At 42.4% G+C, this 22,323-nt stretch overlaps 1 protein-coding gene across 1 annotated transcript in view; it reads left to right on the forward strand.

Annotated features, from left to right (window-relative positions):
• Positions 1–17,925, forward strand: part of EGF (epidermal growth factor) — a 70,948-nt gene extending 53,023 nt beyond the window's left edge. Inside the window, exons 21-25 of the mRNA XM_064148494.1 lie at positions 2,682–2,832; positions 7,008–7,172; positions 9,407–9,509; positions 13,308–13,410; positions 15,728–17,925. Coding sequence (XP_064004564.1) covers positions 2,682–2,832; positions 7,008–7,172; positions 9,407–9,509; positions 13,308–13,410; positions 15,728–15,951 — 746 coding nt within the window. The 3' untranslated portion in view covers positions 15,952–17,925. The remainder of the gene's footprint in view (positions 1–2,681; positions 2,833–7,007; positions 7,173–9,406; positions 9,510–13,307; positions 13,411–15,727) is intronic.
• The last annotated feature ends 4,398 nt before the right edge of the window (positions 17,926–22,323 follow it).

Below are 22,323 nucleotides of genomic sequence, written 5' to 3' on the forward strand. Positions count from 1 at the left end.
CAGCAGTGGAAGCACTGTCCCTGGAAATGTTTAAGAGGCAAGTGGGCCTGGATCTTAGACACATGGTTTAGTGTTGACCATTCAGTGCTGGGTCAAGCGCTGGACTGGATGATCTTTGAGGTCTCTTCCAATTGGATGTCTTCTGTGATTCTGTGATTCTTACCCTCTGCAGAAGGCTAGCACAAGAATCACACAGAATTTAAGTCCCATTTAATTCTTTGGAACAGGGTAGTCTTGCAGAGCTGGTGGCTAATTCTTCAAAAAGGCTCTGAAACTCTTCAGAAATTCTGGTTACCAAATTAATGAGGGGAGGTGCTGAAAGTTCAGTACTAGTGACTATCTGGCTACCATCTCAGTGTGACAGCAGCAATCTCTGAACACGTGGAGCTGAGTGACTCATCTCCTTGTTCAGTGTTTGCCCCCTCCATCAGAGTGAATTTCCATAGAATCATAGAATTTAGGTTTGAATTGAAAGGGACATTAAAAATCACCTAGTTCCACCCCCCCCTGCCACGGGCAGGGACACCTTCCTCTAGACCGAGTTGCTCAAGGCCCTCTCCAACTTGGTCTTGAACACTTCCAAGAAGGGGGCATCCAAAACCTTCCTGGGCAACCTGTCCCAGTGTCTCACCACTCTCACTGTAAAAAATGATTTCTAATATCTGGTCTAAATCTACCCTCTTCCAGCTTCAATCCATTCCCCCTTTGTCCTATCCCTGTAAGCTCTTGTAAAAAGTCTTTCCTCATCTTGCTTTCTTTTACTCTAGAGCAAATGATTGCCTGATGATGGAAGGACACTGTGTAGTTGCAGCTCTGTTTCTGCTGGAAAGGAGGAAATTGTGCCCTTTTAAAAGCAGAACACCTATGAAGGTCTTCCCCCCCACCCTTTTGAGTTACTTAAGCTTTCAGCAGTTTCAGGTGTCACTCAGGAAGGGATAATTTCAAGAGATGCATGACTTGGAAGAAATGCCTTTTAGGTCTCTCAGCTGCTAAGTCTGAACCCATGTCTTCATGGGTGTTAAACACATACTGGTTCAGTTCTTTGCCTAGAAAGCTCTTTTAACAAGCTGAATTTTTCTTTGCAGACAACTGAGGAGCACTAAGATCACTTCTCCATTTCCATTCAGGCTTTTTTGCCATTTGCAGGTCACTCACAAATGAAATTTTAAAAAACAAATGTCGTTGAAGGTCACCTTGTAATAAAAGTGGTGAGAGTCATAAAACTCATCCCATGAATGTATGGGAGTGAGGAGGTGTGCTTCTGCTAAGCTGTACTGCTGGAAATACTTTGCCATGTAGATGTTTGGGTCTGACCTATAGGCTTGCCGTAGATCTTTGCTTCTAACCTATAGATTTGCTCTAGCATCAAAGCAGGAAAGAAAGAATTACTTTTGTGTGAGGGTATGTCTGCACTGTAGGTCATGCTGTGCAGAGATTAGAGTCATAATATCATTAAGGTTGGAAAAGACTTCTAAGATCATCAACCAACTGCCAACCCAACAGCACCATGCTCACTAAACCATGTCCCAGAGTGCCATGTCTACATATTTTTGAATACCTCCAGGGATGGTGACTCCACCACCTCCCTGGGAAGCCTTTTCCAATTCCTGACAGCTCTTCCAGTAAAGATTTTTTTTTTCTCCTAATATCAAACTAACCCTTCCCTGGTGCAACTCGAGGCCATTTCCTCTTCTTTTCACTAGCTACGTGGAAGAAGAGACCCATATCCACTTTGCTACAAGCTTTAAAATTGGCTAATTTGGATATCTGTGCAGGTGACCGTGAGTGTGATTCAGAGCAGGCTACAGGACCCTGTGAGTCAACAGAGTTCCCTGCTTCCCTGGGAAGCACCTGATAGCATTCTTAACAGGGATGTTATCTGTACCTGAGGTAGCTTGAAATAATAAAAACCACAGGCTACAATCACACACAGGTGGAATCAACTAGGACAAGAGGAAAAGTGCCTCAAATTTCAGGAGGGGAGGTTTAGATTGGATACTAGGAACAATATCTTAACTGAAATGTAATGAGTGATCAGGCATTGGAACAGGCTGCCCAGGGAGGTGGTGGGGTCACCATCCCCGGGGGTGTTCAGAACATGTATGGGCCTGGCACTTTGGGTGATGTTTTAGTGGGAGTGGCACTGTTGGATCAATGATTTTAGAGGTGTTTTCCAACCTCACTGATTCTATGATTCTATAACTGGATGGCAGCAGAGCAGAAATCTGCATAATAACAAGCTGCACATGAAAACTTCTCAGACTGAGATCCAAGTGTTTCAGATACAGTTGCCTTTGTACATTTTGTACCTCTGATTCTGATGCTTTATGATGGTGTTTATTTACCACGCCCTAAAGGTGCAGAAGTTGGAAAAATCATCTAAGTGTGGTTAACCAGGCAGGCAGTGCAGTTTCTTTTCAGAACTTTACTCACACAGCTAAACAGGCAGGATGCAGCCAACCTCTGTAGGTCATTCATTGCAAATCTAGAATCAAGCATGTTTGTTAATTTGATCCAAAGTTCTGGTATGCAACATAGGGAAATGGACAAAACACAAGAAACTGGTGGAAATTAGAGAGTTTAACTACTTTTCTACCTCAAAGCTTTGAAACTCTTTCATGAAATCATGTCACCAGTGCTGCCAGAAGTTTTAGGTGTCCTTTTCAAATCCTGTGTTTCAGAATCTACAGTCCCCCCTACTGTCATCAGCAATGAACATTCAACACACCCCATGCAAGGTGATGTTTTAAGATGTCCTCCTTCATATGAGTCCTATTGTCTCCATGGTGGAGTGTGCAATTACGTTTCTGATCTCCAAGACTATGCCTGCAAGTAAGTAGAGAAATATGCACTGGCTGTGCTGGTGAATGGTGCCCTTAGGCCTGCTGAGCTGAGTGCAGGCAGTGAAGTAGTTGTCCATAAATTATCTGTTCAGCACTCTTGATAGTGGTTATCATTACTCTGCTCTTTCCCGTAAGTGATCACTGCAAGTGCTCACTCCAGTCACACAATTGATAGTAGGGCTGGATTTGATCCCTAAACACTCAGATCTTTGCTGTAGATGTGAGACAAGTTCTCAGATTAATTGGTGTTGGTTTTATGAAAGAGATGTTGGTTGTCCCTCCTCTGCATATTGTGCCGGTTCGTATTGCTGGCCTTGTTGTTCATGTTCAGGTTGGGATGGAAGAGGACACACATGTCTTGTCTTCTTTGATTGAGACCAGGGAGAAGTCTGGTGTCAGCATCTTACCTTACAGCTGAAGAATTTTGGTCTTTCCAGAATGGCTACAACATGATGGTCCTCTTAAAAATAAGGAGAATAGAAATGAGACCTCAAAAACAAGACCTTCTTCCTCCTGTTGATATTTTTGTGACGCCTCATTCCTGGTTCCCCAAATGCAGTTACTGATAAAAGCAAAGAAAATCTCATATTTTCAGAGGTCAGGCTTGGCCTAGTCAGTGTGATAGCCCAGGCCCATAGGGTAATCATGTCTTTAAAACCATTAGTGTTGGGGGTCTCATTGTGTGACGTGATTACATTTAAACCTGGGTTATATTCTTCCTCAAAATCAAGCATGAAAATGTTTATAGTGGGACAAATCCAACACCTGCCTCCTTCTCTGAGACCTCTACTGCAAGGACCTGTTCAGCACGAGTGCTGTTCTGTAGTAGGCAAATCTCCCTCTATCTCAATACTTGAGTGGCTCTAGTATATATGGCCTGACTCACCCTGGAGTGGGCACAGCAGGCTTCATGCTGAAGGGTTTGACTCACCATTCCTCCAGATCTTTGTTGTACAGGCCACTCCTTAGCATTACACTGGAACAGGCTGCCCAGGGGGGTTGTGGAGTCTCCCTCTCTAGATGGGATGGATGCATTCCTGCGTGATCTGGTATTGGCTATCCTGCTCTTGCAGGGGGGCTGGAGTAGATGTCCTTCCAAGGTCCCCTCCAACCCCTGACCTTCTGTGATTCTGTGTGATTCCTTCCTGCAGTCACTGTCAAGTCCTAGAGTTTCTTAATTTCAAATAAGAGGTATCCCCCCTGCCTGCAGATCTCTGTACCTGCAGGAATTGGAAGAATATTTATTTGATGTACAGACATGGAACAGATGCAGATGCTTTGTGCCATGAATTTAGAATCGTGGTGCAGATGTTTCCCTGTGTCTGGAGAGCATCCTGAAGAGGACCATGAGAACAAAATCCTGCCATATGAGGAAAGGCTGTGAAAACTGGGTTTGTTCAGCCTGAAGAAGAGAAGGCTTAGGAGAAACCTTATTACTGTGGCCCATAAAAGGTGGCTATCAAGAGGATGGAGACTTCCTTTTTACAAGGAGTTGCATGGAATAGCCAAGGGGTGATGGGTAGAAGTTACTTCTAGGGAAATTCCAACTGGACCCCAAAAGAAATTTTTTCCCTATGAGAGCAATTAGACAATGGAATCATCTCCCAAAGGAAGTAGTGGATTCCCCTACATTGGTCAGTTTTAAGACTTAGCCTGACTGGCTGCTGAGCCTTCTCATTTAAACTGCTCTATCAGCAGGAAAGGTTGGACCAGATGATGATCCTTGGTGTCCCTTCCAACCTGACATTCTGTGATTCCATGAATTTCATAAGCCTAGGAAAGCCCTTTATCAAAGTCATTGCAGCAGATGGACTCATAGTCATATCTGGCATTTGTAATTAAATTTTAGTGTCAGTTTTAGGAGCATTGAAAATCCTCATTTTACACCTCACTGAGTTTCTTGGATTGAAACTGAAGGTTCTACAACTGGAGAACATTCAAACTGGATCACATCTGTTTTCTTTTGTTACATGTTAGCATGCAACAAGACCCCAAATGTACATATTCTTGAACTCTGGAGATGGAAGCTATTTAATAAATTGAGGCACAATCTCTCCTTTGCTATGTTCTTGGAGCTATGTCCTTGCTTGATTCTCACACTGCTGAGTTTTTCACTAGATGGCAGCCTTCATTCGTGTAGCCTGTAATATATTAAACCCCCGAACCAAGTCAAGGGAAAATGTCATCCACCAAAAATACCTTGCAAAAATCACACACCAGGTAGGATTTGTATTTAAATTACTGAAGAATCTTACAGTAGAAAGTAGATCTTCTGGCTTGTCTGGATTTTCTTGTGCTCTTACATTTAAAAAATATCATTTTTCTGCCTTCCAACATATATACCTTCTAATCTGTGGCAGAATCAGAGTGCTTGTGCCTCAGTCAGGGAATGCTGATACAATATTTTCAGGACATTAGATAAAAGTTGCTTCAAGCCAAGCCCTGCTTTTTTCACTCATCTAACTTGAGTAAAATTAGAGACCAGTAAGAATTGTGAGAAGGATTTGCGTGTACCCTGCTGAGAGATTGTTATGAATTGAATAACTTTCATTATTCCTTTTTTTATGTCTCTCCCCTTGTACAGGAAAACTAGGCTAAGATACTTTTTTGGACCTATTTCTCACTTTCTAGTATTTTTTATTTGAAGGTTTCATGCACTGAAAAGATATTTCTGTGTTGGGTTTTACAGTGTTCCAAACAAGTATATATACAAAAAACTACCTACAGAGGACTTAAAACATAAAGATATATCTAAAACTACCTACAGAAGCAGCTTGTATCAAAACTAAAATATAAAGATGTTTCTGAGACCTGGACAAACTGGAGAGCTGGACACAGAGAAACCAAATGAGGTTCAACAAGGATAAGTGCATAGTCCTGCACTTGGGAAGGAATAATAAACTGCACCAGTACGGGTGGGGAGGTGACCTGCTGAAGAGCAGACCTGTGGAGAGGGACCTGAGAGTCCTGGTGGATGACAAGTGAACTATGGGACAGCAATGTGCCCTTGTGGCCAAGAAGGCCAATGGGATCTTGGAGTGTATTAAGACGTGTGTCCAGCAGATCAAGGGAGGTCCTCCTTCCCCTCTACTCTGCCCTGGTGAGACCTAATCTTGAGTACTGTGTTCAGTTTTGGGCTCCCCAGTTTAAGAGGGACAGGGGCCTGCTGGAGAGGGTCCAGTGGAGGACTACAAGGGTGATTAGGGGACTGGAGGGCATGGCTTATGGGGAGAGGCTGAGAAACCTGGAGCTTTTTAGTCTGGAGACAAGAAGACTGAGAGGGGAATTAATAAATGCTTATAAATATCTGAGGGCTGGCTGTCAGCATAGCGGGGACAGGCTCTGCTCACTTGCTTCCTGTGGTAGGACAAGGAGCAATGAATGTAAGCTGCAGCACAGGAGATTCCACCTCAACACAAGGGGGAAATTCTTTACTGTAAGGGTCACAGAACACTGAAACAGGCTTCCTAGAGAGGTTGTGGAGTCTCCTTTTCTGGAGACTTTCAAGGCCTGTCTGGATGTGTTTCTCTGTGATCTATGCTAGATTGTGTGGTACTGCTCTGGCAGGGGGGGTTGGAATCGATGATCTCCTTGGGTCCCTTCCAACCCCTAATATTCTGTGATATCTAAAACTACTTACGGAACAAACTTGCATTAAAACTAAAACACAAAGATGCTTCCAACTCACCTGAGTTTCCTCCCACTCAAACACTTTCATTCATCTCTTATTTTTAAGAAGAATTCAAATTAAAATTTGATTCCCTTAACCAGGTGGACCTGAAAATACAAGTCCTCCATCATCTGTTGCAAAGAAAAGGAGGCTGGAGAAACACTAATCATACAGCAAGATTCAAGAGAAATGTATTTTTCCTGTTCTTTACCCATGGGAATCTGGAAATCATAGCCTCTCTGTACAATTCAGTAGGTGATTCAGTAGCTTTACAGTTTAAGAAAGGAAAAAGAATCCCAGTCTTTTTGATGCTGGATTCTGCAGGTTTTGACAGCTGTTCCTCTAAAGTCATTTCCTCTTCACCACTACAAAATTTGGCCAAATATTTCCACAGAGGTTGCCAGTGGTAAATCAATAAGCAAGATGATTGAAGTGATGATTTGGGGCTTTTCCTCTGCTGCCAGTTACAAGGTGTGCTCGCTTCCTTTTGGCAGCTGTGTGACAGGCTACGTCGGGGAGCGCTGCCAGTTCAGCGATCTGGAGTGGTGGGAGCAGCAACACACCGAGCGGGTGAAGATGAGGAACATCACCATCACAGTCTGTGTAGCAGTGCTGCTTCTCCTGCTGGTGCTGGGGCTTTTGGCTGCCTACTGCCACAGGTAGTGCTTCCAAATGTGTGCTGTGAATGTGTGGCACATGGCTTGAGTTGTCCTGCCTTTTACAGAAGAGAAAAACTTGAGGTGTTTTTCAGACAGTGAAAATTGCCATATCGTTCTTGCTCGTTCTTTGCTTTTCACTAACCAGATCTATGAATAACTCAGAGATTTCTGGTGTGTCCCTTACCTGCACTACTTACACAGGTGTTAGTGAGTCGTGTGTGTCTGAGAGGAAGGAGAACAAACTTCATTACAAAAACATTTTCGTTACAAACTCAATCCAAGAGAGATGTTGAGGTGCTGGAACATGTTCAGAGAAGGGTGACAAAGCTGGTGAGAGGCTTGGAACACAAACCCTATGAGGAGAGGCTGAGGGAGCTGAATGTGTTTAGCCTGGAGAAGAGGAGGCTCAGGGGTGATCTCATTGCTGTCTACAACTACCTGAAGGGAGGTTATAGCCAGGTGGGGGTTGGTCTCTTTTCCCAGGCAACCAGCAACAAAATTAGGGGACACAGTCTCAAGTTGTGCCAGGGGAGGTCTAGGCTGGATGTTAGGAGGAAGTTGTTGGCAGAGAGAGTGATTGACATTGGAATGGGCTGCCCAGGGAGGTGGTGGAGTCACTGTCCCTGGAGGTGTTCAAGCAAAGCCTGGATGAGACCTCAAAGCTCATCCAGACCAACCCTCAACCCAGCACTGAAGGGTTAACACTAAACCATGTCCCTAAGCACCAGGTCCACACGCTTCTTAAACACTTCCAGGGATGGTGGAGGTGCTGTCCCCAGAGGTGTTGAATGAAAGCCTGCATGAGGCACTTAGTGCCATGGTCTAGTTGATTGGCTAGTGCTGGGTGCTAGGTTGGACTGGCTGATCTTGGAGGTCTCTTCCAACCTGGGTGATTCTATGATTCTATTAGATTTGAACAGGAGCCATAATTTGTATTGATGAGAGAGATCAAGAGCACTCTGTTTGCTTCTTCCTCTGTTTCCCTTAGGAGCTCTGAAACTGTCTGGTAGGATTTGTCTCTTCTCTGCTAGCTGTCTCATCACTTTGGTTTTGCTTTCCTTTCAGCACAGAGTGACACCTAAAATTTTCCTTGCACTTGAGTAAAGCAGCATACTAACTCTCTTATAACAAACTTCCAAGCGGTTACCTCCAGCAATGAATATGAAATCAGTTTTCCTGACATTAGAAAGAGGAAAAAGCAGAGGTGTGAGCCTAGGGCACATCTGTTGGACAGGTATTCCCTGGCATTTTCAATGGCTGTAATGAATTGTGCAGATTTAGGATTCCTTTATTTCCCCCCAACACCCCCCCCCCCCCCCCCCCCCCCCCAAGAAGAATCCATGCAGCCACTGCTTAAGAACCCAGTGTGATGTGAAATGAAATGTAATTGATGTCCCTTGGACATCCAGCATTTAATAATGCAGAGTCTTTCAGCCATGACCTTGGCAGATAACTGTTCTCAGAGGCTCTTGTTCAAATGCATATTTGTGTTCAAAGGTAAACAAACAAAAGGCCAGACAGCAGCCAAAGCATGAGTCTTCTGCTTCACCCTAACCTGCCCTCCATGTGCAGGAGTTTGGTTTGTGGTTTGGGTTAATTTTAAAACTAGACTCCACTGGGCATATAAAGTTGAGCTACCAAAGCAGTTAACAATGGAAACAAACATTTCCCAGTCATATTTAGTGGTTCCTAGTATATTTATGTTTAGAAGTAGAGCAGCTGCCACATTTCTTGTTTCTATAAACTAATGGTAGAGATTCAGAACTTAAGGCAAGTCTAGCCTGATGTCTTTTCATCACCTGGGACTCCGAAGTGATGCACAGAAAATAGACAAATTGTGAGATACTTCTGTTTCCATATATACCATGGGTTTATGTGTCATATATTCTGTTGGTCATGCTTTCTGCTGCCTTAATCTAACATCTTTGCTCTGAGCTTTTTGAGGCTTTCAGGACCTTTTAAATAGAAACTTCTGAAATAGTTATTTTTACACAAATGATGCAGATGAATGCAGAAATGGCTGTACTGAAACTTCACTACTTCATGACTTCTTTTCCTGACAAGCTGTTTAAACCACTTTGAAATATTTGACAGTAATACACCCTTTCAAATCAATGAAAGGAAACAAGCTGTGTGTCCCTTCTATAAATACCTATATAATAGTGTGAGAAAAGAAAACAGCATCTGTTCCTCCCAAAGCAAAAGCATTTGTTTCAGCTTGTGTTCTGTTACAGAAGTCAGAATGCCTACAAGAAGAACCTCTACGCAGAAGCGGTAAGAGATGCCAGCAGCTGCGCTGACAACGAGAACGTGACACCTACCAGCTACAAGTCTCAGGTGACTACATTAACGTGGAGTGGAAAGGGAAGCAGGAAGGATCAAAGAGTGTTAGGGATCCACTTGAGATTATCCATCAAATAACTCACATCTTAAATATATTAAATAACTGCTAGAGTCATCAAATGCTTTGCTGTGAACCCTAGTTCATCTTACCTCATTGTTATCCCTCAAAGTTCACAGCTGCCTGGATGTATTGCAACCATTAGCCAGTGTTATTGTTAGCTTTGAACACAACACTTGAGGAACTGTGTTCTAAATTAAGGAAATGGCAATGTGATGACATGACATATCACAGGGTTGTTTGCACAGGAAAAGTGTGCCTTCTGTAAGAAAAAAAAGAAAGGAAGGTTTTTTGGAAGCCAAGTATTGAGTGCTGCATGAGACGGTTAACTTAATTTTGGGGGTTGATGAAATTAAACATCTTTGTATTAGAGGCTGCCACCTTGTAAAGACATAGCTAGGATATTATTGGGTAGTTTGGGAGGGAACATGCAAGTTTTGCACTGGTGTAGGTAGAAATGCCTGTTCAAGTTTTCGGTTTTGAAGTTGCATCAAAGAATTTGGCCCCATAAGATCTGATTTAAGGACCTGATCCTCAATGGCAATAAAATATTACACTGCTGAGACAAACCTGAAGATAGCAAATGTGACATAATCATTCTATGATTGTCTGTGGCTACTGCTATGCCCAGTCTAAGGTTTATTTCTTACCCTGAGAGCTTGCCTGTGCACAGTGTCATTCAGCACTGTCTAGGTAGCATCACATTAGCCGAACAGCATGCACTCTTCAGAACAAGCACAGTTATGCCAGTGGGAATGGCTACTGGGAGTTTATACTTTTACAAGATGAACAATAAACTCCAATGAAGGCTGTACCTTTTTACTAGGGAACCTTCACCTGTTTTTCTGGTATAGCTACTACTTCAATACTTTAAAGCCTTCCCCACCCAACTAGAGCTGGAAAGGCACAAACCTCATGTGTTGTAGTAGTCATGGTCACAAAAGAATTTGACTTTAAATGGCTTGAAGTTTGAATGTCCTAAATCTTTGAGTTAAATGATTTGAAATTTGAATGTTCTTAATCTTTGAGTCCAGAAAGAAAATACTTTATTTTCCACTTGGAGTCTGCTTTGAGACATTGAGTGTCATGGAATATTTATAGTGCAAATCAAAGATTTTTACTCAGTCCAAAGAAGGTCTTGCAAGTGGTTTAGGCTGTGTGTCTGGTAGGATTTGTGAGTGATTTTTAAACACACTATCAAACATCTTTTAGGAGTACCAAATAGACTTGACCCTAGTTTCAACATGTTGCTCCTTAGCTGATCAACTTCATACTCTTGTGGACCTTTTTGACCAGCACTTTGTTTCTCCAGCAAATGTGCTGAGTTGTGATGCTGCTATCATTTGTTCACAGCAGACACCAAAAACACACCTTGCAGAATATCTGAGGACAGGAAAATCTGAAACATTTGTTGGGACAGAGGAAAGCTCACTGCCTGAGAGCAGTGCTCTAGAAGACCTGCAGCTCATCAACTCTGTCCCCACAAGGCCAGTAGGCAGTTGTGCTAGTTTGAAGCAGGCTGGAATGTTTTGGTGAGAAGAACTAGATTGCAGGCTGTAAAAGGAAAACAATGGTGATGTCTACTTCACTCATAGGCTTGCTGAGATGTATAGGAACTAGAAATAAAAACATAGATAACCACTCTCAGGCTGCTGGCTGAGCTGCATCTTACTCTCTAACCTCACCCTCAATCTCGGACTAATCACTTTGCTTCCTAACCCTCTGGCCAAGCCTCCATTCTTTCTTGGGAGTGGGGTAAGGTTGAGAGGGGTAGGTGGAAGGTGGAGGGGTGCTTGAGAGCCCCTCCTGGGGACTCAGGTTTCTAGGAGGGGAGTTGTGTTTCTGTATTACCTTTTACCTTGTATATTTCTGTATATAAGTGTATATACTGTAAATATCTGCTTGTATATTGTGCCAGCTGTAAATATAAGCTTCATTCATATTTCCAGAGCTGGCTGAGTCTAGTCTGGGTGATTTCTAAAGTGTGAGGGGGCAGGGAACACCCAAACCATCACAGCAGTTATATTTTTGCTGAGTATAGAAGCGGTTATGCAGCTAAGTAATGGACTGAATCAACCAAACCCAACCTACTTGTCTATTACACACTTGTGTTAAATTTTACCAAGCATGCTTGAACTGAGAGATGTCAAATACATTAATAATTTACTGCAAATGGTCTGTTGCAGGCTGGAAGAGGAAGTCACTGGCCCTTTGCTAATTATTGCTGCTTACACACTAATGGATTCCTGTGGTTTCATGAGTGTGATTTTTTTTTTTCCCCTGCACTGATGTAGCCATTGAGTGTTAAATTCACTGGGGCTTCAGGATTCCAAAAAGCAGCAAGAAGCTATCCATTTCTACTCTTCACTTAAAGTGGTTTATTTGGGAACTTTATGTTAAAAAAAAGGGATTATACTACATCAGGGATGGAAAACTCCATAACTGTTAAGGTACTGGAATAGGGTTTTAGCTGCTGTTGATCGACACAGCATTAACAATCCTAAGGCAGGACTTTTTATGGGGACCAGATATAACTATAAAGAGCTCATGAAATTCACTCATTTTGTAACCTACTGCTACTCCTTTTGTACTATTTCTCAGTTGTGAGGCTTTCTTGCTCTAAGTTAAGACATAGGAAAGCAAGATTTTACAGTCAGGGGTATCAGATCTCAGGTATTATGACACCTACAAAATCTCCAAGTGCCATTTGCTTTCCCTTTCTATTCTGCCAGGTAAGATTACATTGTTGTGAGGGTATGTCTGGATACACTTTTCACATTAATATCAGCCAGACTAGGCTTGTCCTAGGGATGTGTAAACTTTGGTAAGTTTCTGCACAGGTCTGGGGTTTGATGCTATTCTGAGGCTTTTCATCCAACAACTGTTGTGCTTTACACAGCCAGAGATACTTCATAGAACTGTATATAGCTGCTTCTCTTCCACAGGTCTGTCACACATAGGTGAACAGCTGTAAACCTACAGATTTTATGTAAATGAACTTGTGCCTAAATAGCTGCACTTGTTACCTCTGTGATCTAGCCACAGAAACCCACCAGTTACCCCCTGGAGCACTGAGTCTGTCAGCCCTTCTGCTGGAACATCTTATTTACAGATGGTTTCTTTCCTCCCCTACCTCTGCTCTTTAAACGTTCCCCCTTTACAGGTTTTCCCTCTAAGCTATTTCAGCATGGTGCTTCACCTTGCTTTTGTCTATCCCTGTTTTTGTAGTGTTCCCTCTGAGTTTTATAGCATGTTCTCTCAGAGGGTCCTGTCTGAGGTGTCACTTTGTCACTGTGGGACACTGAAATTGCCCCCACAAAGTGGTGTTGAGAGCCAGAAAGGGAGACTTGCTTCCCTCTCTCTCCAGTTTCTTGCTGTGTGGTTGTGGGTCTTTTTAATACTTCAAAAGTGTCTCCTGGTGCTATGGAGAGGTTTCTTTTTTCATGAATTTTTGTTCTTTCATCTGGAAAGGTTGATGTGCAAGGAAAGAGGATGAACAGTTCTTTACTAGACTGGGACTGCACACTTTGCAAAGAAAGATTGGGGCTGTCATCAACTCCAGTGTTAAATTATCTGCAGGGGAAGGGTCATCCCAGAAGCCGGGCTGACCTTTTTCCCCCTGCTGTGGTTGGAGTGTGAAGCCCCTCCAGTCTGCCTCTAGGATTTCAGCAAGCCAGCTCGTTTTCTATTAATTTGGGTTCTGTGTGTTTTGTGCACACCCTGTGTGTTTGCAGTTTGCAGCTGTGAGGGAGTGTAGCAGCCCTCCGGAGACTAACGTGGTTGATCTGATTGAGTGCGAGACAGCAGATCCTCATCCTGCCTGTCCTTCAGAATATGGTGAGTAGGATTTCCTTCCTTATTAGATCTCTCCTCACCTTTGTAACACAGGAGTAGTGGATTATAGAGGAGACAGAGAAATCAAAATTATTTATCTGGCCCATTGCAGTGCACAGCAGAAGCCATGTTCGTGTTGCTGTGAGGAGATCACCCAGTCTTTCACATATTATTCACTACAACAGAACTTTCACACTCACAAGAAGCCAGATGCTTCCTGTGGTAGCAACAATATCATCTTTTTGCATTTTTACAGAGCTTTTCACAGCTTTGTTTCATCACAGGTGAAGTTATACCCAGCATACTGATGGGGAATGTGTATCCACAAAAATGATGTACTTTGACATTCCTTATTCATTCAGGCAGGATAACTGGAATGGTGTGATGAGGAGTCCAGGTCTCCCCAGAAACCTTTTGCCCTACAGTAGCAACTAAGTTCTGTTTTTTATGTTAAACAAGATGTCTGATTGCTTGAGGAGTGTTTGGTTCTTAACCAGAGATGAGACGAATGAAGATATGTCTCCAGTCCCTAGGTGAAATAGCAGCAGGCAGCACAGAAGCACACATCAGGCTTCCAGGGCCCACTGGCTACCACCTGGACCACTCTGAGTTTTAGGAACTTATAGATAGCAACTGAGCCTCCTAATTGCTCTGGTGATGAAAAGCTGAGCATGAGCCAACAATGTGGGCTTGCAGCCCAGACAGCCAGCTGCATTCTGAGCTGCATCCAAAGACACAGGGGCAGAAAGTGGAAGGAGGAGATTGTCCCCTTCTGCTCCACTCTGCTGAGACCCCCACCTGGAGCACTGTGTCCAGTTTTGGAGCACTCAGTACAGGAAGGCCATCATACTGTTGGAACAGGTCCAGAGGAGGCTATAAAAAATCCCAGAGGGTTGGACAGACTGAGACAGCTGGGGTCATTCAGCCTGGAGAAGGCTCTGGGAACCTTTTTTGGCCTTTCAGTATTTAAAGGGGCTGGTAAGAAAGATGGGGACAGACATTTTAGCAAGGCCTGTTGTTACAGGACAAAAGGTGATGATTTTAAACTAAAAGATGGAGATTTAGACTAGCTGCAAGGAAGAATTTTTTTACACTGATGGTGGTGAAACACAGGCCCAGGTTTCCCAAAGAGGTGGTAGCTGCCCCATCCTTTGAAACATTCCAGATCAGGCTAGATAAGGCTCTGAGCAACCTGATCTAGTTGCAGATTTTCCTGCAGACTGTGACAGAGCTGAGGACTTTAAAATGTTCCATCCAACCTAAAGCATTCTATGATCCTGTGAGAACTGATGGAGAACGACTGCTGTCTCTCTAAAGATTTGCCTTAATTACCATGTGTAAGTCCTACCTACAGAAGTTACTGGGGAGCCTGATGTTACTGGAGAACCTGGTTTGCATCAGTTACAAGTACGCAAAGACAAACATTTGAGGACCCTTGAATGGGCAGACATCTTGCAAGAGTGTCAAAATTGCCCATCCTGTCCTTAGACATGTTGGGAAGTCACTTTATTAACCAGTAGAAAATATGCCTCACATTTACTTGATTGGACTAGTATTGTGAACATGTGTAGAGCTCTGTTGTCCAGAGGAGGATGCCTGATGTTTCCCATTAGGAGGCTCTGTTTTCATTTACAGCTTTACCAGACCCAGCTATTGCAAACACATATTTTCACAGCAGGTGCCTGAGTTTCTTCCTAGCTGAAAATTTGAGCAAAACTGGTTCAACTATTTCAGGTAACAAGTCTGGTAAATAATCTGATGGTTTTTCTAACATGCCAAAGAAAGTTCTTCTACCATGCCAGTGAATAACTCTGAGATCTTTTGGCTTTGGAGAAGGTGGTTTAATTTCGCCAGACAGTCTTTCTGTCACAGACCTTTTGCTGTTCTCATGTATTAGATCAGAAGACCACAAAAAGACCACAGAATTTGCCTAGGACAAATAATTTCTTAAAATCTAAAGAAAATTCTTGATTTTTGCCTCTTCTCTTGGCATGAATTGGTTTTGTAATTGTCTGAACCCAATTCACAGAATCACAGAATAACAGGAGCTGGAAGGGACCACTGAAGACCATCTAGTCCAATGCCCATGCTAATCCAGCTTCACTTCAGGCAGGCCACACAGGAATGCAGCCAGGCAGATTTTGAATGTCTCCAGAGAAGAAGATTCCACAGCCTCTCTGGGCAGCCTGTTCCAGCGCTCTGACACACTCAAATTCCTTTCATAGTTTTCCTTTCTCAAAGCTGCCATTAGTTTTCTTTTAGTTTATTTGTTGTGAAGCTTCTGAGATGGCTTTCAGTAATGTGTATCTATTTTCTGCAGTGGAAGCACAGCATATAACATATGACAGAGCAGCAAAGACTTCTTTGGTGGAAGAGGGGAAACAAGGCTGTCAACAAGAGGTTCCTCTTGGTAAGAAATTTTGTCAGCCCATGGGAGTGGTGAAGGGAACTCCCCAGCCTCCCTGGAGTGTCCACCATAAGCCTCTTCTGGAAAAGGAACCCTCTGAGCTTGCTCCAGCCAGCCTACTGATGCAGCCAGACTAGAAGCAGTCTGCACTGGAGGTGGAAAAGGAAGGAGGATGAAGTAATTGGAGAATAGGAACTCATGAAATGATAAAGCAAGCCTTGTTTGGCTTTTTATTAAAAACTGCTCAAAACAGAACAGAGAAGTCCTTGCCACTCCTTTCCTGTCATCTCTGCTGGGAAGAATTACTGTGAGCAATGAATTAGCAATGAGTACTCTCCAAGTATCACTTTAAGGTTCACTGCTGCTAACTTCATTAACTGCTTGCTACAAGGACACTGAGGGGAAAAGAGATGAGTGGATGAATTCTCAAAGATAAGTATTTTCTAATGGAGTGGTCTTTACACACACACACATAGAGTCCTAACTGCCTAGAAAATGGGTCACAAGGACAACTGCAGAGAAACATCGATGGAAGATGATGCAGTAAAACGAGTTTAAAATTCATCTCCTTATTAAAACATTGTCCATGGACACTTTAAGCCTCTCCCCAGCACCGCTGTCAGGCCACAGTAACTTCTTGGACTTACCAGAGATATTCTTGTACCTGCTTCTGCAAGTGAGCACCAGATGGGCTCTTGCATTTGTCAGGGTTGGTGGGCTAGAGGATTGTTTGTGATCATATGGTATTCATGGTGGTCACATCTATGAAGTGAGACATAACATTTGAAGAGAAGGGTGTTTCTTCCTTTACATTTTTCAGTCTACACTGGTTCTGCAAATCATCACAGGATTGTTTCTGGACTGAGGCAGTAGTTCTACTTTCAGGCCTGTGAAGAAGCATGTGCTGGCAATGTCCTTGCCTGGTCCATTCTCTAGCATTTAGTGTGGAGAAAAAAGTCCAGCCAGTTATTGCTCCAAAGGAACAAGAGGAGTGGGACAAGCAAACAGAAAACTCACCTCAGTTTGCACTGACTTCACGTAACTGATTTGCACTGCTTGCTAAAATCCATGGGAATAATTGGACAAACCCCACATTTTTTTCTTGTAACTGGCTTCCTAACAGCTACAGTTCCCTTCCAGTTACTTACTAACTCACAAAGCTCTGTGGCATGGAGTTGTGGCTTGTCTATCATGTCAAGTGATTGTCACCATGGATCTTGAATTCCTAAGGATGTTTTCAGAACATTCTGGCAGGTATCTGGAAATCAGCCAGGTTATTAGTAATTATTTCATTGTAGGGCATGATCCCTCAGACCCTTTTTTTTGCAGCCTACTATCAGACATCATCTTTAAACTCCACTGCAGTGCCCACCACTAACTGGATAATACCGGCAAATATTATTAATTTCTATGTTTCCATCCTGCTTTTTGGGTTTTTGTAGAATCCTGCCAGGAAGGTAGGGGATGTTTTCATGTAGTTACCAGCTCTGTAGGCCAATGATGGGGAAGTGTATTGAAAGAGTCTTACCTCTAGTCCAAGATAGTTACACACTTGAGTAACTTGGTGGAATTGTTTCTGATTTATGCTGGTGTAAATAGTAAGAGCATGGACCCCAAGGTGCCTGAATTACAAACAATGTAACATTCTGTTGTGTAAAGAGTTGTCACTTGTTGATCTTCTGAAGTGATTTTTGGTGGTGGTTTTGAATTGTTGAGTCTGTTTTCAAGTCACATTCAGAATAACCTTGTAAAAAATAGCCATTTCCAGAGGTGAGTTGGAAGTAGGAACAATGAAGATGCACTCTCTTGTGTAAACAACAAGGATATTTCCATGGAAAGAGAAGTGGTTGAGGAGAGTTGGGATACTAGGCTGTGTTCAGGAGAAGGGCAACCACTGGCTTGAAGGATTAGGTGTGGTAGCTCTGATTTCAAGTTCAGTATAATTCCATTAACATTGCTGAAAGCATCTAGTTCGAATTCCCTGGTCTTGCACAGTTCATTACCGGCCTTGTGTATTTTGATGGGAAGAGAGTCCAACTATAAAGTCTCTGATTCAGTAAAGCATTTTATTTCTGTGAGAGCTAGACAATAAACTGCCTTTGGTCCCTGCATTTTGATTATCTCTGGTGAAATATGTTTGTGTGCCTAGAATCAAAGTGTTGTGTCGAATGACAGCCAATGTGCGGTCGGAAGTTTCCCTAAGCAAAGACAACGATTTGTAACTTTGAATCTTCTCTGAACAAAGGCATTTCAAGACTCTTTACAAATTCATTTTATATCCTACCCTCTGTTTTATTTACTTTGCTCTCTTTCAGTCTGAGGATCTCCATTTAAATTTGATAGTGCTCTTTACAGAACAGGACAGAAAAATCCAGCTGATATGTTCTTGTAATTAGGGTGTTCCAAGATTTTAAATGTTTCCCAAACTCAGCTCTGAATTCACAATAGTGCTTGGTGTAAAAGCTTGACATGATATTTCAACACAAATTGTAATGTATTTGGGTTACTTATTTGTTTGTAAAATCAAGTAAAATCTCTAGGGTCCCTCTTGTTTTACAAGGAGAGAATCATAGAATCATGAAGTTACTTTGGTTGGAATGAACCTCCAAAGGTCATCTAGTCCAGCCCATCTACAGTCAGCAAGGACACCCTCCACTAGATCAGGTTGCCCAGAGCCCAGTCAAGCCTGATCTTGAATATTTCCCAGGATGGAGCCTCATCTACCTCCCTGCGTGACCTGTTCCAGTCTTCCACCATCCTCATGGTAAATAACTTGTTTGTAACATCCAATCTAAATCTACTCTTCTCTAATTTCAAACCATTGCCACTCATCCTTTCTCTACAGACCTCTGTAAACAGTTCCTCTGCAAACAGTTCCTCTGCATCCTTCTTGTATATCTCCTGCAGGTACTTCAGAACACAAAATTCTGGTTTCAGTGAACTCTTGCCATGTTTGTTGACAGTCCCTTTGGTTTCATACAGCCAGATTGTAATGTGTTGGTGCAGCAGGTATCTTGGGTTTTTTCCTTCACTACTTAGAGAATCTCTACTAATGAGGATTATCTTCTGCAGCTCACAGGTAGAATCCAACTTGACTATTGGAAGGTTTTGTTTATGATTTTAGTTAGCTTTAAGCTATGCTCATAAGCCAGCACCTCTTTTGTGCACATTTAAATGAATGTTATGCCTGTTGCTACTTGTTGTCTCTAAATATTACCCAGGGGTTCTGCTTTACACACAGATCAGTTGAAAGCAAATGGTTGAAACATGAAGGTTCCTCAGGTTTTATTTTGCTAAATATTTTTCAGATATGCAAAAAACAAAAACAAAAACAAAACAACCCAACAAAAACTAAACAGCAACAACAAAAAACAACCAAACAACACACTTTAAAAATGATTAGGATGTAGCTAGCTTTAGCATTGACCTCAAATCCTACTGGTGTACTCTGAGGTTTGAAAGTTAAATTAACATGTGTTATATCAATCTGCAAAAGAGGAATTTGTAAATATATAAATGTGAAATGCTCGACAAGTCAAAAGGGAGAAAACTACTGGGCAGTTCTAGAGAGCAAGGGAGAAAATGGATTTATTTTGTGAATGTTTGCTTTGTTTCTATTCTCTAAACTCATATTTTCATAGTAAAAGGTGAGGAGTGATTCATGCCCATTCACAATGGACATAAGCAATGCAATGGTTCCCAGTTGTGGCATTGCATGACATGTCTCATTTTAAGGCCCTTTTCCAGTCTCTTGCAGCTTCCCAGAGGTTTATCTGTTTAGAAAAAAAAATTATCTCCTGGTAACCTCTTTCAGGAAATAAAAACTAAAATAGATTCTAGGGAAATAATAAAATAATTAGTCATTATGAGATTAGGAGAAGCCTCTACCTTGTTAACATCTGTTGTGGTTTTGTCTTATTAGGAGTCACTTTTATCTCATGGTATTTCAGAGGGATGCCTGCATTGTTAGGTTAGTCTTCAGGAAACACTTGGTGTTATTGCTCCTCTCCCTGATAGCTTGCCATTTTTATCTCTCTGCATGTGAAAAGGAAAGATGTTAGTGGCATTAGAAATGTCTCCCAGAGCCCCAGGAATGCACCCCAAACACAATCTTTAAGGTGATAGCCTAAGTTGCTCATGGTTCTCTGATCTTTTATTGAGACTGCTGTTTAATGCCAGGTTTGATGTGGACCAGGAACAGCCAACGTTGTGAAGACCATTCATCATGGGATTAACTTTCAGGCACTCCTCGGTACTGAGGTGGGTGAGATTCAGACCAGTGAAAAGGCTTAGTCCTTTCTAACCAGCCTTAAAAGACCTAAATGTCCTGCAGTTTCAAGACTATGGAACTTGTTTTTTGAGGCAACTGCTTCAAAGCCCTATTGTATGTAAGCCCTATTGTAGTATAAGCTGGCCACTATCCTATCTTTCTCAATAAGCTAAGTGCTGCAACCAAACTATCTTATCCCTGCCCACTACTTCTTTAGAGGAGATGGTTCTTACTCTTTTTTTGTTCTATTAGGTGAAAGCAGAAGCTAAACCAAAGCTTAGAAGGAATTTCTACACTTCACAGATCAAAACCATATAGTCTGGCAGCTGAGTTTCTTTCCAGGTAAGAAGTTAGGAAATGTCTCCAAAACTAATGTTAAGAACCTTTGTTTTCACTTGCACCCACTGCTGCAGGGTACTGTTACTTTTCCAAGCATCCAGGACCTGCAGTTCCCAGGTTGTCCATGTTACTCCTATGATGGGGCCATCAATCTGATCCTCACTATACACTCATTATGGATTATTGGCTTCTGTCTACCAGCCAGTTTTCAGCCCCTGTAGCAATATTTGCCTTACCCATGTGGCCATTATCCAAACCAATTTGGAATGGTTTTAAAAGTAAGTCAAAGACACCACAGGAGGGAATTTCTCACTTGAATGTGAGCAGCTACTGGAAACAGAGCAGCTAGAGTCCCAGTCCATTAATAAGTCCTCTAGGTATTAATATAATGCAAACAATGAAAGTAATAATAATGCCTAATAGAATTAGTTACTCAGGCCCATATAAAGAAGAGGAAGGTTTAATAGCTTCATAGTTTCACGACCCAGCAATTTTCATGCAGCTCTGGGCTTTTCATTGATTAGACCCAACAAGTTTTATGTGCTGAATTCAGGCTACAGAACAGTGTGCACATTATAATGAACATTATCTCTTTTAATATTGATTGCATTTGTGGGTGATGTAATGAATGGAGAGAATGCACAGCTGATACTTCATTAGCTGATGAGTAGTCATTAGTCATATTGTGGTGAAGGTGTGCTGCACCTAAATTGATTCTTTTTCACTCAATTAATTAGGAATACTTACATAAAAGTTTTAATGCTCATTGCTTCCTGTTTGCCTGAGAAATTTGGACCTGGCTCTATGCAGCCTTTGTGCACTGTGTATGCCTGTACATAGTGAATGAAGAAGAAAAAACCTGAGTTTTAAATGGCTCTTGAAAAAGAAATCAACAAACTAGGTTCAGCCAGATACTGAACATCTCACTGGAGACCAAAGTCAGTAATAATGATGGGAGATTTGAGGATCTCTGCAGCATTTGTATGAAATAATAATAGAGCTCAAACTTCTTTCTGCTGCTGCTATCACTCATTAAAGGTTTTAGCAGAGACCTGGATACAGTCGCATTCAAGTGAGGTGTTTGGAATTAAAATACAGATAAAAGGGAAAAGGTTAATCCAGGTCAAGGGAACAGACCAAAACTGCAATTGCATAAGATTATTTCCTCATTTCTTCAATGGTCAACAGCAGTTAGCTTTAAGTAACACTCTTCTCTGCAAAATCTCCCAAATGAGAGCCTATCCAGGTTATTAATTGCAGGTTTTGGCTTTGTCAGTATCCTAGACACTGATTTTTTTGACCCTTAGAGAGAGTTTTGTCTGCCTCAATGCAGAAATGTGCTAAACACAACCTCTGGGAGATTGGCATACAGAACTGCTTACTGTATGATGTAATCTTAACACTGCTTTCCTCTTTTCTCATCCATACAAATATGTATCATTTGTAGGAAGTTCTCATTGCTGTCTACAACTACCTGAAGGGAAGCTGTAGCCAGGTGGGGGTTGGTCTCTTCTCCCAGACAACCAGCAACAGAACAAGGGGACACAGTCTCAAGTTGTGCTGGGGGGAGCATAGGCTGGATGTTAGGAGGAAGTTGTTGGCAGAGAGAGTGATTGGCATTGGAATGGGCTGCCCAGGGAGGTGGTGGAGTCACCGTCCCTGGAGGTGTTCAAGCAAAGCCTGGCTGAGGCACTTAGTGCCATGGTCTAGTTGACTGGCTAGGGCTGGGTGCTAGGTTGGACTGGCTGATCTTGGAGGTCTCTTCCAACCTGATTGATTCCATGATTCTATGATCAACACTGAGTCCATTTTCATAACAGTAAGTGAGCCGTGAGCCCAGAGCTAAACACTACCAAACGCTGAAGAAGTTGTGTCTGAATATGCCCTACCTTGCTGCTGG

This window comes from Pogoniulus pusillus, chromosome 9, assembly GCF_015220805.1.
Source record: "Pogoniulus pusillus isolate bPogPus1 chromosome 9, bPogPus1.pri, whole genome shotgun sequence".
Lineage (NCBI taxonomy): Eukaryota > Metazoa > Chordata > Aves > Piciformes > Lybiidae > Pogoniulus > Pogoniulus pusillus.